This window comes from Metopolophium dirhodum, chromosome 2 (assembly GCF_019925205.1).
Source record: "Metopolophium dirhodum isolate CAU chromosome 2, ASM1992520v1, whole genome shotgun sequence".
In the NCBI taxonomy this organism is placed as follows: domain Eukaryota; kingdom Metazoa; phylum Arthropoda; class Insecta; order Hemiptera; family Aphididae; genus Metopolophium; species Metopolophium dirhodum.
In genome coordinates this window covers 34,604,084-34,623,280 of record NC_083561.1, presented here as the reverse complement: position 1 = coordinate 34,623,280, position 19,197 = coordinate 34,604,084, and the positions used below count along the sequence as shown (strand labels likewise).

Sequence of the window (19,197 nt, the reverse complement as noted above, 5' to 3'; positions counted from 1 at the left end):
TATATAGGTAGGTACGCGAAAATTAATACTCGCGTGGGATTTTATCAACGGCAAACTCAAAATCTACAGTACCTGCCTATTGAGTAAATGGCAAGAAAATAGTAGAATTTAAGCTCACAGTTTTGATACAAGAATATGGTATCGGTTTGTCTTAAGGTTTTTACAGACGCAATATATTGGTACGATTAAAAATAGGAATATCGACTTTCAAGTATAAATTTCTAGAAGTCATTGTATTTATTTGAAAAGTATTAAGTATAATAATATAATTCAAATATTTATTTTTTAATGAACACTATTGTAAAGTACCGAGTCCGTGATCGTGAAGATGAGTAAATAAACGTAAAAAAAATAGACAACTAAGATCGCTATAAAAATAGTAATTATAGTAATGGCATCTGGATTCATTTCTATCCATTCTGTACTATCTTAAAGCGAAAGCGACTCTTTGTTTGTTTCGCACAAATGTGTGTCGTGACCGTATGTCGTTTCGGGACATCAGTATTGGACCAGTTATTGTTTTTTGTTGATAAAAAGGCCCGCTGTTTGAGACCGTGTCACTAACTTATGTCCGTGTTTTCTTCGTAGAACGTGTTGTCGCCTCTGTGTTATTATTAATTTTATCATCATTTGTTTCCGATTTATTTTACAATTCCCGAATTTACGATCGTTCGAATAGAATTCTAGTATCTACTTATTCTAGATTGTAACACGGAGCATTACGAATTATTTGGATTTTAGGTTCACCAACACATCGTGTAAGTATTGGTAGTCGTTTCTTTCTTCGTCGAATCCCGTCGTCATAGTAGCCATACACGATACATTGATACATGTCTACATTTTTGGAAACACGTTAATATTTATTAATAATAATTATAATTTTCCCTTATGTCTTCAGTTCTCACGCGTCTGAATATTAATTGTTAATGTATTTTGTTATTCAGTTATTGAGTAAATTGTTCGTTTGTTGTTCAGTTGTTTCAGTTGTTTGTCGTAGTCGCCAATTGGTCGGTACCTACGTAGTGAGTTTTCTCAAACAATACTTTTATTTGTTTTCTGAGTTAGGTTGTGGGTAAGCTGTGACGTGTTTACACAGTTTGGCAGTATTTAACTTATTTAATAAAATTTGATTATAGTTTATCAGTGTACCCGTTGGAAGAAAAAATAATTTTTCATAAAGCAGTTTACCTAGTATTTAAGTTATAAATTTTAAATAATTTAATTTTTTTCACCAACTGTATTCATTATTTAAATCTCGTTTTAGATTAATTACAGTAGAATTCAATTTGGTAGAATATAGTTATAGTTTATTGTTTTAACCATTTCCTAGTAATTTGTTTTAAGTGGTATACACTAAAAAACTTAAAGAAAAAAATTATTTAAAATAAATATTTTTATATTATAGATAGGTAACTTATCCAATTATTTGTTTTACAGTCATTATAATTAGGTAGTTAAAAATAATCAGCGATTGGAAACATATTTTTTTCGCTTATAACATGTAGGTTATGTAAAATGTTCAGGACTTAAAGACACATTTCTATCACAAAACCAATAATTTGTATCAGTAATCGGTAACTCAAATTATCATCCAAAACTAAAATAATTGTCCATCAGTCCCAGGCCTATTATCAATTATAAAATTATTAAAAGCTCCAGTCAAACAGAAAGTGCGGGTACTGTAAAATAATTCAACCAACTGCTGCCCGCCGCGGTCAGCGTACCCGTACACCATGGCAGCCCTCTCTCAGTTTGACTGAGCCTTAATTATTAAAAAAATTTTTGATTTTTGTTCTAGGCCTTAAAACTGAGCCTTTTTTAGAATATGCTCAACTTTTGTTCTTCAACTAAGTTCTTCGTGCCATCGGATTTTTTATCCACTTATTTAAAATTTTTTCCCAATATTATTATCTGTATTGTTATTAATACACATTTTATGTAAATTAATGATTTGTAATTACTCAAAGTACATAGTTCAAGTATATTTTATTCAGTGTGTCACAAGGTTATAATTAAAATTGTATCAAAAAAAGATAAAACTAATTTTTTATCATTATTATATTTAAATTGTTTACCTACTTGAAATGATTATGTAATATATATTTGTAATGATGAAACTTGATATTTTTTTCAGGATTAGTACTCATAATGGGGGTTGACACTGAATTAGTAAAAACACATGTTCGCCCTAGGTGCTTTATGGATGTAGCTGTTGATAACATTATTTTGGGTCGTATTGTGTTTGAACTATTTGATGACTTTTGCCCACTGACTTGTGAAAATTTCCGAGCATTGTGTACAGGTGAAAAAGGTTTAGGTAAAACTACTGGTAAACCTTTGCATTTCCAAGGCGTTATTTTTCATCGCGTTGTAAAATCATTCATGGTACAATGTGGAGATTTTTCAACTGGAAATGGTACAGGCGGTGAATCTATATTTGGAGGAACTTTTCCAGGTATGCATGTAGTATAAATGTGTTAAGAGTAGTTATAATAGCATGTCTTATTTCTGTTTCTAGATGAAAACTTTGATTTGAAACATGACCAACCTTTTTTACTTTCAATGGCTAATCGAGGACCAGATACAAATGGTTCTCAATTTTTTATGTAAGTCTTAAGAAATATTTTATAACTTTTTATGACATATTTGTCATGATTACAAATTAAAATTAATTGATTTTGAATAAATAATTTTTAGAACATTTCAGAAACCAAAAATGTGAAAATTATAATTTTTAAAATGTATTTTATCTTTTATACCTATGGGTATTATATAACTGGATATATGTCACACAAATTTAAATATTGAAAACATTGAAAACATTTGATAGTTAATAATAATAATATTATTAATAATTTTAGAAGTTATTAATATGACATAATTATTATTATATTTGGTAAACATTTAATCGTAATAATTTGAAATTGTTCTATATTTTTTAAAGGTTTTGGTACTTTGGTCTGTTTAGCGAGAGACCGCGTCGCGCACCAACAGAAACTGGTTCCCCGCGCTACACGCTGCCTAGGGTGACAATAAAAAAAATTTATTTCTGAAAGTCTCACTTGTTTAAATTGTTTATCCATCTAATAACAAGGTTCATAAAAAATTTCAATTTTTACTGGTTGCGCAACTTGTTTTAAAAATATAATAGATATTTCAGTATATGAATAAAAAAAAAAAAAATATATATTTAATAATTAAAAATAATATAAAAAAAAGTCATAGATCATCATAATTGTATAAAAAATAATCATCACAAAATATCAATCATCGATTGTAGTTTTATTTGTATTTGGATACTTCTGTCGGTGTTGTTCAACTACTTGCAAAAGATACTGCTTTTGTTCTTCTTGATTGGTGATTAACCCATTGAAAGTTTGAATCAACGAAATCCCACGTTCAGCTGCATCATTAACTACTTTCAAATGTTGAACCCTTTTACAACCGTTAACGAAATCTTTGTTATTTTCTCAAGTATCTGGATTCTGATTTAAGAAATCTTGGGGGATGTCCAAGGCTGTAAATAATATGAGGGCATTTTTAGAAACAAAATCAGATAATTGTACTGTTTGAACTGAAGTCGTATCAACTGTAATACACCGTAAAGGAAAGTCAGCTCCTTTTTTCACTAATGATTTAACCTTATTAACTTTCATCTTATTAGACACTTTGATATCAAAAAAGGCTAATCCAATAAGTGTCTCACTTAAGTACCATAAATGTCTTGAGATTTAGCCTCGTTACCTATAACTTTATTTGATTTTTTTATAGTTATCAAGTTTCTTTAAAAGATTAAGATCGTTATAAAGAGCTAGTTCTCCATTAGAAGCAGTATACCAGTACTTAATATAAACTTGTAAGACAAAAATGTTGAAGGCTTCAAGTGCAGATAATTCTCTAGCAGTTAGTTTGGACTGCGATCGAAATAAGAAAATGTTTAAGCTATAAATTAACTTTGCTATCCATCTAGCTCGATATAAAGCTCCAGGTCTACGAATCTTAAAATCTTTAGCAGTTTCATCTCCTAGGAATATTAGGGAAAGTCCCAATGGAATAGTCGTAACAAATGAAGTTCTTATTTCATTAATGATTTTTTCTCAAGCTTTTCTTATTGATTAAGAGTAAAATTTTGTATATTATGTCCTTATGACTGTACTGTAGCTGATAAAACATATATTGCATTTCGGTCACTTACTTTCGTTCTATCTAGAGCAGACACTACTCTAGAAGTTACAATATTTGAATTAAATAAAGTATTGACCTTCGTGGAGTTATTATTTTTCTTTAACCTCTTGTTGAATGGTACATACAACTCATCATTATCACTACTGTTGCATTGAGAATCATCACTATCAATATTATTATCATTTACATTTGTCATTTGTTCCTCTTTTTTTAAATGTTCAGTCTTTTTTTTTTCAACTCATTTTAAAGCTGTTGTTCTTTGGTTTGCTCTTCTTATTTTGAAAGTTTCGTATCAATTGGACCCATGCTTCCACGTATTTCTTTCTCTCTCTGAGCAAGAAGAAACTCTTTGTCTTCTTTTACAGATATAAGAGTCAAAGCATCTTTATGAGCAATATCAAATAAATTGTCAACGTCACTGATGAAAACAGATTCCGCTTCTAATTGTTTTGATGTTCGTCGTGAAGCACTTTTTTTAATACTCTGCCACTTAAAGTGTATTTTTTTATTTTTTCAATAACATGGCATTATTTTTGCGTGGGTATTTTAGCTTCTTCCCAAAAAGCACTAACTTCTCTTGCTGTAATTGATACACTAGATTGAATAGAATTTTTTTTGTATTTGTGCAAATGAAAAAACCCTTGAAGCATTTGTTTATTAGACGGAAGTTTACTGCCAGTGATGGATTCAAGTGTGTCCCCCAATTAACCAAATTCCACGATCTTTACTAGTACTAGCCATATTATATTATTAATATATAAAATATATTATATAAAAATGTAATAATACTTATATAATTTAGTGAACAAAAAGACTCAAATAAAACTAGAATGTACGAACTGGCTACTGACGTACTGAGTATTGACGGCACAACATACATGAGACAATACCAATAAAATATATGAGTAAAATAGTATATTCACGATAAAATAATAATCATTACCATATCAATGTTAAAGTGTGAACCAGTGTACTACGAATGATGTGTAATTGGCGAGTAACCGTCGATAACGCGAGTGAAATTGCGATATCTATGCTATTAATAGCTTCTGAAAATAAGTGTTGTGCGACCTCTATATATCAACCAAATGAAATAAAAAGTATTAAAATTTTGTTTTTTCAATGTATTTGATTGTCACCCTTACTCTGCCATTGGGGAACTGGTTTCAATAGCATGGTGACGCGGAGGGATGTACAGAATCATCATGCTCTCTCGCTAAACAGAGTATAGATAGGATTATCAGTTTTTATACTTTTATGCAATTAAATTTTTTTTCTAATTCTGGACCAATTTTTTCTTTTTTCCAATTTTTAAAGCAATTGTTCAAGTTTTAAAATCTAAACTCATAATTTTCAAGTATAAATGTTCAACACTTAAAAATAATTTTGATGTGAAAACTAATAGTACCTATAGATTTGGTATATCATGTTTAAATTTATAAAAAAAAAAAGTATATTCAGTAAAAATCAAACTGTTTGTTTTTTATGTAGCTTAATAATATTTTTTCAACCAGACAACTTAAGCTTAAGAAAATTAAGTATCTGTGATATAAATATGAAAAATAGAATTATTCACTTCATAGATCGTCCACTCTAGGAAAAATAATAGATGTTTACTAATGTAATTTTGATTTTGTAATTTGAAAATGTGTTGATGGGATCAGTATGTCAGAATAGCCTAATAAAATTTTGGTCGTATGTCATGTATTTGTTGTAGAACAACACAACCAACTCCTCACCTAGATGGGTATGTACAATTTTGTTAGTAAATTACGAATATTATGATTAAAGTATTAATAAATTATTTTATAATAGTATACACGTGGTATTTGGAAGAGTGGTTTCTGGTCAACCGGTTGTTATGCAGATTGAAGAACTTGGAGTTGACAAAAATTCACGCCCACTTCAGGATGCAAAGGTGGTGAAATGTGGAGAGCTTATTTTGAAGTCTAAAATTAAACGTATGTTTACTGATTGTTTTTTTTTTTAAATTGCACATACAATATAATAATAACAAAATATATTTAAAAATGAGCATGTTGTATGTTTTTGTATAATAGAATCCGAGAAAAGTGCATCTGATAGTGAAACAAGCTCGGGATCGGACAATGACAAAAAAAGAAAGCGAAAGAAAAAGAAGAAGGAAAAGGAATCAAAAAAAAAAACAGAAAAGAAGTATGATTGTATAGTTTTATTTTATTCTAAATTTAATTAAATTTAATTTGTTCTAGATTGGACCGTTTAAAGGATGAAGACGATGATGCTGAAGCAGAAGGTCAGCTACATCCGCTTGTATCTGTTTCTAATATCGATCCTGAAGAAATACCAGCTGGACCACCAAATAGATTTTTGTCTCGAGGTGGTCCTTCATCGATGTTTCTTATGAAACCTCAAAAGGATAATGATGATAGACCAAAGAAAAGAAACAGAATTCGCGGTGTTACAAAATCTGGCCGTATTGTTAAAGGTCGTGGAACTCTCAGATTTCGAACCCCATCTCGTAGTAGGTCTAGAAGTTACACTCCACCCCATTGGAGACAAGAACAAAAAAAAATGATAACTTTCAATGAATTTGAAGTAAGTTTATATTATATTATTTAATTATTAATTGTCAAAATAATAAATATTTTATATCATTTTAGAAAATGGAGATTGAACGTAAAGAAAAAGAAGAAGAAATTAAAAGACGTGAGGAGGCCAGAAAAAAGAGGCATGAAGAAAAAGAAAAACGCGAGAAAGGTAAAAATGGACAAACACCTCCAGGATCCCCACCTAAGGTAAATGAAAATTTTTAATTAAAAATAATATATATTTGATTTAAATGTAATTTTTGTATAGGGTTCTGAGAAACAAAATGATAAAATTGAAATCGACATGATGGCTAAAATTGAAGATGTATTTCAAATAATACGTGATCGCAACTTGAAAAATGGTTCAGATAACCATGATAATAAAAAAGCTGACCAACGTTTAAGTGATATAAAGAAAAAAAGTAAAGGAGAAAACAGAGAAAAGTTCCAAAAAATGGAAAAGAAATTTGATAGACGTTCTAGGAGCCGCTCACCAAAACGCCGTTTTAATGACAATTTTCGTCGAGATCGAGTGCAAAGAGATGGAAATAGATATCATAAAGATAATAGATATGACAATAAATCAATACAAGGAGAACAAAGAAATCGTTCTAGAGATAGAGAACATTTTGACAAGAAAAAAAAGAACCATCGCCGATCAAGCTCTAGTTCTTCGGAAGATCGTAAAAATAAAAAAAAAATCAGGAATGAAAATAGTTTTAGTTTATCACCTGAAGTTAAAGATTAAATCCTCATGAATATTTTCTGCTATTTTATAAAAACCTAAAGTAGCTAATTGAACTTTATTTCTAATTTTATTTTGTTTTTTACTGTCAATTAAATACCATTTATTATGTATAAGATAATTTGCTACTGAATGATTAGATTAGAACTACTGAATGATTTTGCATTTTGATTAATCTAGACATATAAAATCCAATAAAAATATATAATGCAAGACACAATTATTATGAAGTGCATAATATTAGATTGATAACAAAAAATTATACAGACTTCTTAAACATAAAAATATGACTTAAATAAATCTAAAACCCATATAATATACTCCATATTACCATAGTAAAATCACTATAAACATGGTTTTATTTTGAAAATAACAGAATCTCTTAAGATACAATTTTTTTGAATGAAACGTGTATTATGTGTGTAATTTAAACTATAATTTTATTTTATATTCTATTCTATTCATAGCTTGGCGTTTTTCATTGTAAGAACTTCTTTTTAAATAATCAGTCCCTTGATTTATAATTATTGTCAACAAATACATTTAATCAATACATTATTAATATGAATTATAATATATCGTTTTATTATATAAAAAATGTATGAATTTATCAAGTATAATTTAACTATTATTTAAATTAGGTAACAAAAACTTGAAATATTTTTTAGTAACCAGTATTTAAATGTTGGAAAACTGCTTCATTTGTGGCATCAACATGTTTACTCGTATCACAGTTATTAGTTCTAGGGTTGATTGGTTGGTTGGGTTGATTTCCTGGTGAAAAATTTGAAAATGAATTATAACCTGGTTCTCCATAATTATTACCATTATTGTTAACATTAGAAGGGAGCTCTACTTCCTTTCCTGAATTTGGTAAGTTGGAATTTTGAAATTGTCCTTTTGGAACAAGTGTAGAATGTTTTTTTTGGTTTCGAATTTCATAACTAGGGTCTGATGGCGATACTGTACTTGTTTTGCCTTGGCCGACATCTCCGCCATTTTTGGAAGTGCAAGGTCCTATTCTTTGTCCGTAACCTGGAAGTGAACTGGAATTTTCCTGACCCGAACTCTGTGTGGCCAAACCATTTTGACTATAACCTAGTTGATCTGTAGCTATATTATCTCTATTTAAAGAATTGGGCTTAACGCTGTTTTCTCCGTAAGATTTTGAATCTTGGGGTGCTTCTTGCGGATAAGCTCCATTTGTATTTGAATTTTGATTAAAGCTATTTCTAGTCGTAGATAATGACTGAGATCCTGTAGGACCATAGTTATTTGGTCGTCCTACTTGAGGTGTGCTCGGTCTGTTTTGTCCAAAACCGTTCAATTCGTTTGACGAACTTTCTTGATAGTATTCGCCGGTTGAGGATGGAACTGGACCACTTTGCCTGTAACCATGTCCACTAAGAGATGATGGTTGATATTCAGAATGACTTAAGTTGTTTGATACTTGTGGCGTACTTGGACGGCTTTCATCAAAACCATTAGGACCATTCGATGGTCTACTTTCGTTATATCCATCGTTCGCTGGTCCATTCGATTGACTTTGGACAGGATTTCTTCCATTTATGAAAGACTGAGAAGGTCCTGGTGTTGGTCCGTAGCTATTGGATAGCTGATAGTTTTGTTGATCTTGATTAAATTGATTATACGCTGGAGAAATCTGGCCATAGTTCCCTTCATTTCGAATTGAATGCGTTCCCGACTGTTCAAAATTGTTAGAACTTTGTAATTGACTTTGTGGGTTTAAATCAAACCCGTTCTCGTAATTTGAAGAAACCTGTCCCTGATTGAAACTTTGAACCCCCGATGCACTGTGGCCGTACGAATTCTGATACTTTTCTCCTGATGACTGTACTCCATTACTGGTTCCTACAGAGTTGAGACTTTGAGACCCAATAATGGAAGTACCAACAACTTGGTCTTTATTTATTCCTGTAACCTTTTGATTGAACGCGCTAGTCGGACTTTGTTCAAATCCATTATTAATTGGCAATGATTGACTAAAAGATTCTCCAGAATGAGGTAAATCCTTGGAATTCAATGAATATGAATTGATTTTTGGTTTTTCAAAATCATTTTGTCCATAAGATTGAGTTGTTGCTGAGACACCTTGATTTGATTCACTAGGGTATGGTCCATATCCGGAAGACGATACTTCTTTGCTATATCCTCCAGCTTGGAAACCACGATTATTGGAAAACTCATTTTGTCCATAATTTTCATTAATTATATTGTTGTTGGACTGCGATGTACTTTTAGTTATTGTATTATCTTTTGAGTGAAAGTTTGGAACTGAGCTTGGAAATCCTACTGAACCAATAGAAGATGGATTGTTTGAGATATCTATGCTCTTTTCGACGTTAAACTGTGTGTTGGGCCTATTTCCATTTCCAATTTGACTATATATTTGATCCCCACTTGTATATTTTTGGCTATTCGAGTTGAGTGCTGTGTTACTGTAATCACTGTTATCTATAGAAAATGGTAGACCTCCGTTTGGACCAACATTTCCATTACCCCCTTGACCGTAAGTGTACTGACCACCAATTTGATTGTTATCTTGCAGCGAAGGTTTTGATGTAATCAAATCTACGTTACCATAACCACCTGCCATATTCTCAATTGTACCTTGCTGGCTATACTGATCGCCCTCTGCGGATGGGTACTGACCAAATTGACTAGCTGCCGTGACTCCATTATATTCAGTCGGACCTTGATTTTGTGCAGTATTCAATAGCTCATTTTGTCCATAACCGTCCTCCGTTCCGGTTTGTGCAGCAAAATCATTAACAGTTGGTATCGATGTTGTACCCAATAAACTACCATAGTTATTGTTAGTTCCTGGTACATTTACAGCACTATTATGATCGTTATTCTTATTCAAAAGTTGTCCAAAATTGTTTCCTCCTGGTGATGCAGTATTGTAACCATTACTCTGGTCTAATGATGACCCAACGGGTCCATTCGATGTATGAGTACTACTATCAAATGATCCTAGAGTAGTCTGGACACCACTAGCATCATCAGTGGTTTTTGACGATGGACCATAGTTACTGAAATCTGTTGTTGGACTTTTTGCAAATGTGTCCTGGACGTTTTCAACTTCTCCATAACCATTGTTATTACTCCCAAAATTATTTGACACTTCTATTTGTCCTCCAAAACCACTAGATGCGATGGAATCTATCCTCGGTGGCAAATACATACGGGATGGATCTATAAAAGCATAACGTTGACAATTATTGCAATAAATAAATACCAACATTAAGATATTATCATACAGTTACGTATTTTAAATTTTAAAAAGAGATGCCTTCAACATAAAGCTATTTTGTAAGTTATTGTCTTCTGACATTCTTAGTTGGGGCGTTTGGGAGTGGTATAATTTATTATAATATTTCATTCCATCTACGAATGAGAGATTTTTCCGTAAACTTTAAAATATGTATACAAGTTAACTGAGGCTCTAGATATGTATGAGTTTATATTTATTATTACCTATTTAATCGGAAATCGTAAATACACTTTTTTCATATAAGGTTAGGTCCTTATCTATGTAATAGAGCCAATAGAGGTAGCATGCATATCAATAATATGTATATATTATAGCCATGTAGTTATTTATATTATACCTAAACTACATCTGCCAGAATAAGTACATTTCATTTTGAAATGGAATTATGGGAACGCATATGAATTCATCTAGTTAGGTACCTATCCAGAGTGTCTAGTGGCTAGTAGGTCTTAGGCATCTACCTATAATCACGGACTAAGAAAAAGAAGATTGGAAATTAGCAACTTAACGGTCCCGAAGTGCCTCCTCTGGCAGCTGGCGAGGGATTGGGTGCGACGATGTTTGTACCTTGCAGACATTTATAACACTACCCGGGTAAGTACATATAAGTCAGAAATTCAGAAAACCTTTATATACAGTACAATTGTCCTTACACATTTACAACACAGATGCAGTCCTATACCGATTGGCTATTATTATAGTGTAATCAAGACTTCATTGACATTTGTGATTTACAATAATATATAATTACAATATTAATTTTTTGCTACCTACCGTAACAACCGTTAAAAAACAATCGTAAAACCAACCTACCGTATCAACCTTACCCCTACCACAGTTCATAACCCCTACAACAGCTAATGGCCATAGTCGCCGGGCTTAAGTTCAATAAAAAAAAAAAAAGATTATTTTTAGGATAGGAACAAATTAAAAGTTGGTAATATTACACCAAGTAGATAGCGTTACGTGTTCGTATATAATGTTCTATGCAGTGTATCTACGAATTATTAGTAATCTGGTATGGAAAGCGAAGGAAATAAATATACAGAGATATTTTCGACCAGGCTCCCCGTTACCCGCCCACCATATCGTTCGTTAGTCTTCTCTATCTTCCACAGTCCGATTTGGCGGTAACGAATAACTTACCGTGCCTACAACCTAAGTCCTAGGTACAGTGCCTAGGTACCTATAACGTCGAGTCCACGAAGGGTCCGGTTTTTTTTGTCCCGTCTGTGGAAAAAGTTGAGTTTATGTTTGTTTGTTTCCTTATCCCGTGTGGACGTACTATTTACTCTTTACTAAACATCGAAATCCCAATTATCAGGGCTAAAAGAGTATTTTTTAAATTAACTATTTATATATAATTAATTATGTACATATTGTCGGTTTAAACGTCTTGTTTATGAATATAAATAAAAATGTTTAAATCCATAGGTTGAAACGACGACGAGAGTATAGGAACTAGGAGAGCGAGACAATCCATGACAGACTTATGCCTGGTCCATATTAATATATCGCAAATTCGCAATTATTACCCACTTTAATTACTATTTACCATCAGTTCTAAATTATAGATTTTAATAGTTATTTATAGCTATATAGGCACAAGACACCTAATATATGCGCTTAAGCCGTTTATACTTGTATAAAATATTACCATACCTATTGGTGCTTGTCTTTCCTTTCTTTGAAATCCACCCACATAGGATTTGGTGAAATGATTATATGTTTTGGTTTGAAAATCGCATTTAGAGAATACGACTTCGTGGATTAGCAGCACCTGAGGCAAACAAAGTTAAACAATTTTTTTATATTACTATAGTGTGATACTGTGATCATATTAATAAAACAATGATAATGCATTTTTTTTTATGTTTTAGTCATAGGTTCTAGTTTATTGTTAATTTACTTTAAATTCAGATTTCTCAATGCCATTTGTGATTTTTTGTTCTTGTTTTGATGTACCGACAAAAAAGATTAATTATTTTCAACAACAACAATGCTACATTCTACACGACTATACGCATGGGTGTGTTTTCATTTTTCAATTAAAAACTACATAATAGAAATTATCTAATTAAAATTAAAAAATAGATAATTTGATATAGAAATATTTTATAACTTATATCTCAAAATAGTTATTAACTGAATATAATGTATAATAATATAAGATAGGTTAGGTTATAGGTAGGCACAGACTATACAGGTACCCGTATCCCGTATTAATAATTATTCTAACGACTAAGGTCACTTAACATTAATAACATAACATTAATAACATTAATAATTAATTATAACATGATAACTACAAGGTAGTAGGCTCATCAGTCATCATAGTACCTATGTATAATATAGGTAGTCTATAGACCTGCAAGGGCTGTACATTTTCGGCCCGGTCTGGTCCATCAATTTTATCCTCAGGCCCGGCCCGGCCTGGTCCAAAAGATATTGTGAAAAAAAATATAATATTATTATGGTATATAAATAGCTTTATTATACCCACCAATCAATATATTATTATTATATACCAACGTCGGTTTTATCATTATTATTTATTATTTTAAATTGTGATTATTTATTGTCGAAGAAAAAACATTAAAAAGCCCGGTCCAATCCTTGATTTATTATTCGAAGTCCAGACCGGCCCGGCCCGAAAAATTGTACAAAAAAAAGTCCAGGCCCGGTCCAGAATAAAGTTCCAAGACTTAAAAAGTCCGGTCCAACCCTTTATTTTATTTCAAGGGGCCGGCCCGGTCCAATGTCACTAAGGACCGGGTTGGGTACCTACGTTATCACGGGACATCGTGTTATATACCTATTAAGGTTATGTACCTAAAGTAGGCACATACCGTAGGGGCGTAGGTACAATTCATATACCTAAGTATGGTACGTACCTATTACGATTTATAAGTGGCAGGTCTTAGGTAAAAAGTTATAATAAAAGTTTAACAATATTCTTATTATATTGAAAATATAATGTATATTATGATTGTATTCAATTTTCAGACTTTTATAAGTACCTACCAGCTACTATCAATTTTAACTATAAAATAAATTTGCAAACTTCCGAGATTTTGACGAATTTCGTTAAAATTGTTACTTCAAACAGCCATAAAGAATTATTGTGGATTTCTATCAACTTTTTAGATTCTGAGCGAAGTGATAAATGTATTGATTTTACAATGATGTGTGTTTTTTAAGATTTTTTTTTTGTGTCTGTCATTACCTTTTTAGGACAGTAAAAGTGCTTGGATTTTCTTCAACAATAACTTTTCTAATAAGAAAGTGAATCTAGTTGGTACTTTGGAGGTCAAAAGTAAATATTTCACAGTAGTTTTCAAAAGCGACGTTAAAAACAAAAGACAAATTAAGGAAAAACGGGAATTTTTCGAGAAAATCGATTTTGGTTTTTGGTGTAACTCTAAAACAAATGGCTGTAGGTACATGCAATTTTGACTGAATGTTTATATTAGCATTTCCAATACACCACATAATTTTCCAAATATTTTGACTTATTTTTAGCTGTTTACGGACATTTTCAGTTTCCATTTATTTTAGGCTCCTAGGTTATTGTTTCAAAGGTAGATGAAAAAAATTAAAAATCCTTAGTCACAGTTTTTATTTATAAGCATTTATAAAGTTCAAATCTTGACAAAATACGGAAAAATCACGAAAATTAGCAAATTATTTTGAGTTGAGAATTCATAAAAATTTTTCTTTTTAAATCTAAGATTTGAAAATGTAATATAAGATTATCCATAAGTTTGTCTACATTTATCAAAAAAAAAAAAAATGTCTACAAGAAAGTCGAATTAAATTTTTATGAGCGTTTGAACTTCATATTTTTACAACATTTGATATTTACTCGATTTCTCATGAAACGATTTTGCTATTTTGTTGTAATTAAAAAACGTATCACTGTAGACATGACAATTTTACTGAATGTTTATATTTTCATTTTCTATACACCATACAATTTTGAAAATATTTTGACTCTTTTGAGATGTTTACAAACATTCTCAGTTTTCAATTTTTTTAGTTTTTTTTTCTATAAATATCAATAAAATTTTATTTGTTGGGTAAAAAAGCGTGAACATTTAATGCAAAGCTCCTGATATATTGTTACAATAGCAGTTGAAAAATATTAAAAATACATAGGGACAACTTTTTTTTATAAGGATTTAAAGTTTAAATTTTGACAAAATTTATCAAATTTAAAATTTAATAATTATTTTGTAGTTAAAAATGTATAAAACTTTTATAGCTAAGGATTGAAAATTTAAAACAAGGCTCCGCGTAAATAGGTTATATATAAATTACTTTATTCACAATAATATCATCAAATATACTTGGTAATATCATAGGCTGACTGACCGTTTTCGCTCAGAATCGTTTTTCTTATACAATGATATTATATCATTGAATTCAAATTTAACACCATCCATTACAGTGACCCACTTGTAACCTACTGTACAGTAGAGCAACATCCACTTACCCACCTTTTTTAGTTTCAGTATTGACAAGTAATAAATAACAACTTATATGAGGAACCTTTTATATAAAATGTTCAAGCCTTTTTAAGGAGCATACAATTTTTTATCGACATTTATGAAAAATAAAGCTAAAAAAATATATAAATTTAAATGTCAATAAATAGCTCAAAAAGAGCCAGGATATGTTTAAGAGTTTAATACTGTATTATACCATGCATATAAAATGCTAATCATAAACATTTGGCGAAAACAATAAAATTTTCAGAGACCGATTTTAAGCTATTTATACCATGAACCTTATCGATTATACATACGGTTCCTCTTCGGTAATGCGGTATTGACATATAAGTTTATTACAATAATGTATGAGATTGATGGTACCACGGTAATGTGGTACCTATAAAAATATAAAACTATAATAATTAATGGTAAGTATTGAGTATATGTTGTACAAAATACAAAATATACTCATGTTAAGAGGACGTGATACCCGCACGTGTTGTCTCCGTCTCACAAGTGCATAACATAGCAAATTTTACGCTCAGCAAAACATGTGTAGCTCCACTAATTTAAAAATTAGAGTAAATTGACCTCTTAGAAAATCCAAAGGTAAGATTATTATCTAGGCAACCTCTTTTATTATATTTTAATTTTAAAGCGAGTCATGAGTACTTTAAGATATACAAACAATTTACAATTTTAAAATACTCATAGCTCGCTTTAAAATTAAAATATAATGAAAAGCCCACGAGGTCGTCTGGATAATAATCTTATCTTGAGCTCTACTTAAAGCTTTCGGGAGGAAGGAGGTCTTAGGTGGACATAACCTAACGCCAAATCCACCGATTTCCACCTATGCTGCCGTTGACATTACAACGGTTTTGAAATGTATCGCTGGTGAATATTGAAAAACAATTTAACAAACTAAGTATAAACTGAAGATATTATACTTTAAAATGTTCAACTGAAGACAGGACGCTATAATTGCTCTAATATAAATATGTATATGTGCTACACGACTAACCGATTTATTTATTTATTATTAATCTTTTATCTGATCGATTGATTATGATCATATTGATATTAAATATATTGCGAATAAAGGAATAAGATCATTTTTGTTCTAATAGCTCTGTATAATTTTAGCACCCAAAAAAATGCATGGTCTGGTAGTTGTGCCTACTAGAATCCTGCCCACCCGAATCTATCACGAAAATTCGAAGTGCGCACAAAAATAATAGAACGCCCCCCCCCCCCCATGTGCTATAATCGTTAATAAATAAAATAATAAACTCACGGTTAAAATGTCGACGATGAAAACGTACACACGCAAGTCCATTATTGTGACGGCTGCAATATTGACCGACCGGTGAAATATTCGAATTGTATATATCGTATTATATAGGTACGGTTTGATTTTGTCATACAAGACAGCACGACGAGCGTCTGGGTGTCGCGTCACTTGCCATTCCGTTATTGCGACTATACAGTCGAACAACACCGGGTGCTCGTATTTATATATAAATAAGATATATGCGTCGTTTTCTGTAAGACACGAATTTATATACATATTTACTATACCATATATACGCACACAGAAACACGCTGAAACGTTGTCTCTATATGCGCAGTGTGTGCACGTCGTTGTGTGCTCGTGTGAGAGAGTCTATTGGCGAGGAGGCACCCACCCCCAACGTGTGCGTCATATATTATATTATGCCTATATATACGTAATAATACTATCATTATTGTACAATATATTGTGCCGTTTATTTTTCTCCCGCGGACCGATGGCTGGTGTAATAAATATTATAATCACGTTCTGGATTTGCTATAGTCATACACGCGCGGTGCGCGTATACACCGTGCACGTTCTCCCTTCCCTTTCGTTTTTCACGAAAAACGAAGAAAACGACCACTATAGTACTATTTATATATATATATATACAGACATGGGCGCCGCAACGATGGTAATAATATAAATAATAATGTAAGACAATAATATTATCACTGTGAACTATCGTTATCGTTATTGTTACGAGCTACTGCCCTTGAACCACGGCGTGCAGGTAGGCATCTCGCTATTGTGTACATACGCGACTAAATAATTAACGTATTATTCGCACACACATATATATTATATACTATCTACATAATATTTCTATTATATTTTACACCTATTATTCCGCAGTTGTAGATAAATCTGGAGTAGGCAGCTGGCATTCGGTACTCTAATATTGTATACCGCACATAATATATGATAATAATAATAATATATGTAGGCAGTGTCATCAGCGCGCGGGTTTAAATTCCCTGCGCAATCTTCACGATCGCTGCTGCTGCAGATGAAAAGACAATGCGCACACGACGGAATATATAAATTGTGATGTCACTATATTATGATCATTATATGCGACCACGAATCAGGTCACGGATCCGTAAGACTGTTTAGGCATATTTATACTGCACTACACAATAAACGAATGGACCTTATAGACGCCCCCGCGCGAAGGACTGAATAATACGGCGAACTGTATATAATATAATATATAATAGGCATGCCCGTGTGCATTAAGTATCTAGAAGAGTACTGCAGGTATCTATATAGAAGATTAGGAGGAGGCAACCGATGATACGGTCAGGATGTTAGACAGGGGCGGCTCCAGAGACTTGATTAAGGGGGGGGGGGGGCAAGTCATAATTTTCAAAAAAAAAAAAACACAACAATTTTACAACAAATTCTTCCAGTCTCCTATTATTAGAATTTGCAAAAATATCAATTATACGATCTATTTCATTTATAACATCTACATTGTTATACACATTGATAAGACATAATGCTGATAGTCTATCTTCAGTCATCCTTGAACGAAGCCAGGTTTTTACTCTCCTAAGTGTGGAGAAACTCCTTTCGGCAGAGGCAACGCTTACAGGTAGAGTTTATATTATATAGGTTCTTCGTAACAAAGATAGCAGATACATAGTTGCACACATAGGTACAGTCGATAATATAATATATATAGTTTTTGTTGTTACTATGTTTTAACAATACCAAAACAATTTTACAAAAATACGTCCTTGGGGGGGGGGGGGCACGGCTCCTAGCCCCCCCCCCTGGAGCCGCCTCTGATGTTAGATACCTCACCGTGTATCAATACACTCATCGTGTAAATATATGTAGATATAGCGAGGTACTCCGTGCATGTGGACGCCGAACTGTGTGCGGATAAAAGGGAGTACAAGTTAAAATCGCTGCTTTTGAGGAAACGAAAATAGTTTGAGCGACTCGAGTCGTTATACTCATTTGAGTATAGCGACTCGAGTCGTTATACTCATTTGAGTAATTTCTGCATTAACTGTGACTTTTCATAGATAAAGACAAGAATGAATTCAAAAACCAAATTTGATGTTGTTTTAATAACGAAAACTGCGTGAGATTTTTTTCTTCTGCAAAATATAGCGTAATTATCGAAAATTGCAAAATGTATTTATTTCTCATTACCCGCGCATAGTCCGCATAGATCGGTCATCGGTGTATACTATAGCCTATATAGGTACTTATGTATGGTCCTATATTTTATATTATTGGCGGAGCTATACATGTATTGATTTTCAATGATAAGTGTTTTTGTTTCTGCAGACTAATAATTGTTTGTAGTAAAAATAAAGTTTTGATATTCAACTTGAGCATCTTTTCTGATGGGAAGGGGAATCTAATTGATACTTTAGAGAGGCCAAATTTATAGTTTTTTTTTTACATATTTCATAAAGTTAGCCAACTTACAATACGGAACGCTCGTTGACAATGCAATATTATACTTTATTGTAGCAACAACTAACAACTTTTATTTGTTGAAGTAATTTTTTTTTTCCTGACGTATGTATTTATTACAAAACGTAGATTTT

At 31.7% G+C, this 19,197-nt stretch overlaps 2 protein-coding genes across 2 annotated transcripts; one reads left to right on the top strand and one right to left on the bottom strand.

Annotated features, from left to right (window-relative positions):
* The first annotated feature begins 558 nt into the window (after positions 1-558).
* Positions 559-7,860, top strand: LOC132939161 (uncharacterized). The gene is made up of 9 exons (XM_061006190.1): positions 559-758; positions 2,135-2,455; positions 2,519-2,606; positions 5,903-5,932; positions 6,001-6,146; positions 6,246-6,360; positions 6,417-6,762; positions 6,828-6,962; positions 7,024-7,860. Exons 2-9 carry the CDS (start codon positions 2,149-2,151, stop codon positions 7,501-7,503), a joined length of 1,647 nt encoding a protein of 548 aa, XP_060862173.1. The 5' UTR covers positions 559-758; positions 2,135-2,148; the 3' UTR covers positions 7,504-7,860.
* Positions 7,861-8,016: 156 nt separating this feature from the next.
* Positions 8,017-16,803, bottom strand: LOC132939160 (GATA zinc finger domain-containing protein 14-like). Its single transcript, XM_061006189.1, has 3 exons — positions 16,589-16,803; positions 12,461-12,578; positions 8,017-10,719 (listed from the first exon to the last, which is right to left on the bottom strand). The coding sequence occupies exons 1-3, from the start codon at positions 16,628-16,630 to the stop codon at positions 8,165-8,167; spliced, it is 2,715 nt and encodes a 904-aa protein (XP_060862172.1). The 5' UTR covers positions 16,631-16,803; the 3' UTR covers positions 8,017-8,164.
* Between the last annotated feature and the right edge of the window lie 2,394 nt (positions 16,804-19,197).

What these genes read in the sequence shown, in the direction of transcription:
- LOC132939161 (XM_061006190.1), top strand. Translation starts at nt 2,149, where the DNA reads ATGGGGGTTGACACTGAATTAGTAAAAACACATGTTCGCCCTAGGTGC. An exon ending in AATGGTTCTCAATTTTTTAT is followed by an intron (nt 2,607 to 5,902) that starts GTAAGTCTTAAG and finishes TATTTGTTGTAG; the next exon opens with AACAACACAACCAACTCCTC. An exon ending in TTTGAAGTCTAAAATTAAAC is followed by an intron (nt 6,147 to 6,245) that starts GTATGTTTACTG and finishes TTTGTATAATAG; the next exon opens with AATCCGAGAAAAGTGCATCT.
- LOC132939160 (XM_061006189.1), bottom strand. Translation starts at nt 16,630, where the DNA reads ATGGACTTGCGTGTGTACGTTTTCATCGTCGACATTTTAACC. An exon ending in TCATCGTCGACATTTTAACC is followed by an intron (nt 12,579 to 16,588) that starts GTGAGTTTATTA and finishes TGTTTGCCTCAG; the next exon opens with GTGCTGCTAATCCACGAAGT. An exon ending in GGAAAGACAAGCACCAATAG is followed by an intron (nt 10,720 to 12,460) that starts GTATGGTAATAT and finishes ATGCTTTTATAG; the next exon opens with ATCCATCCCGTATGTATTTG.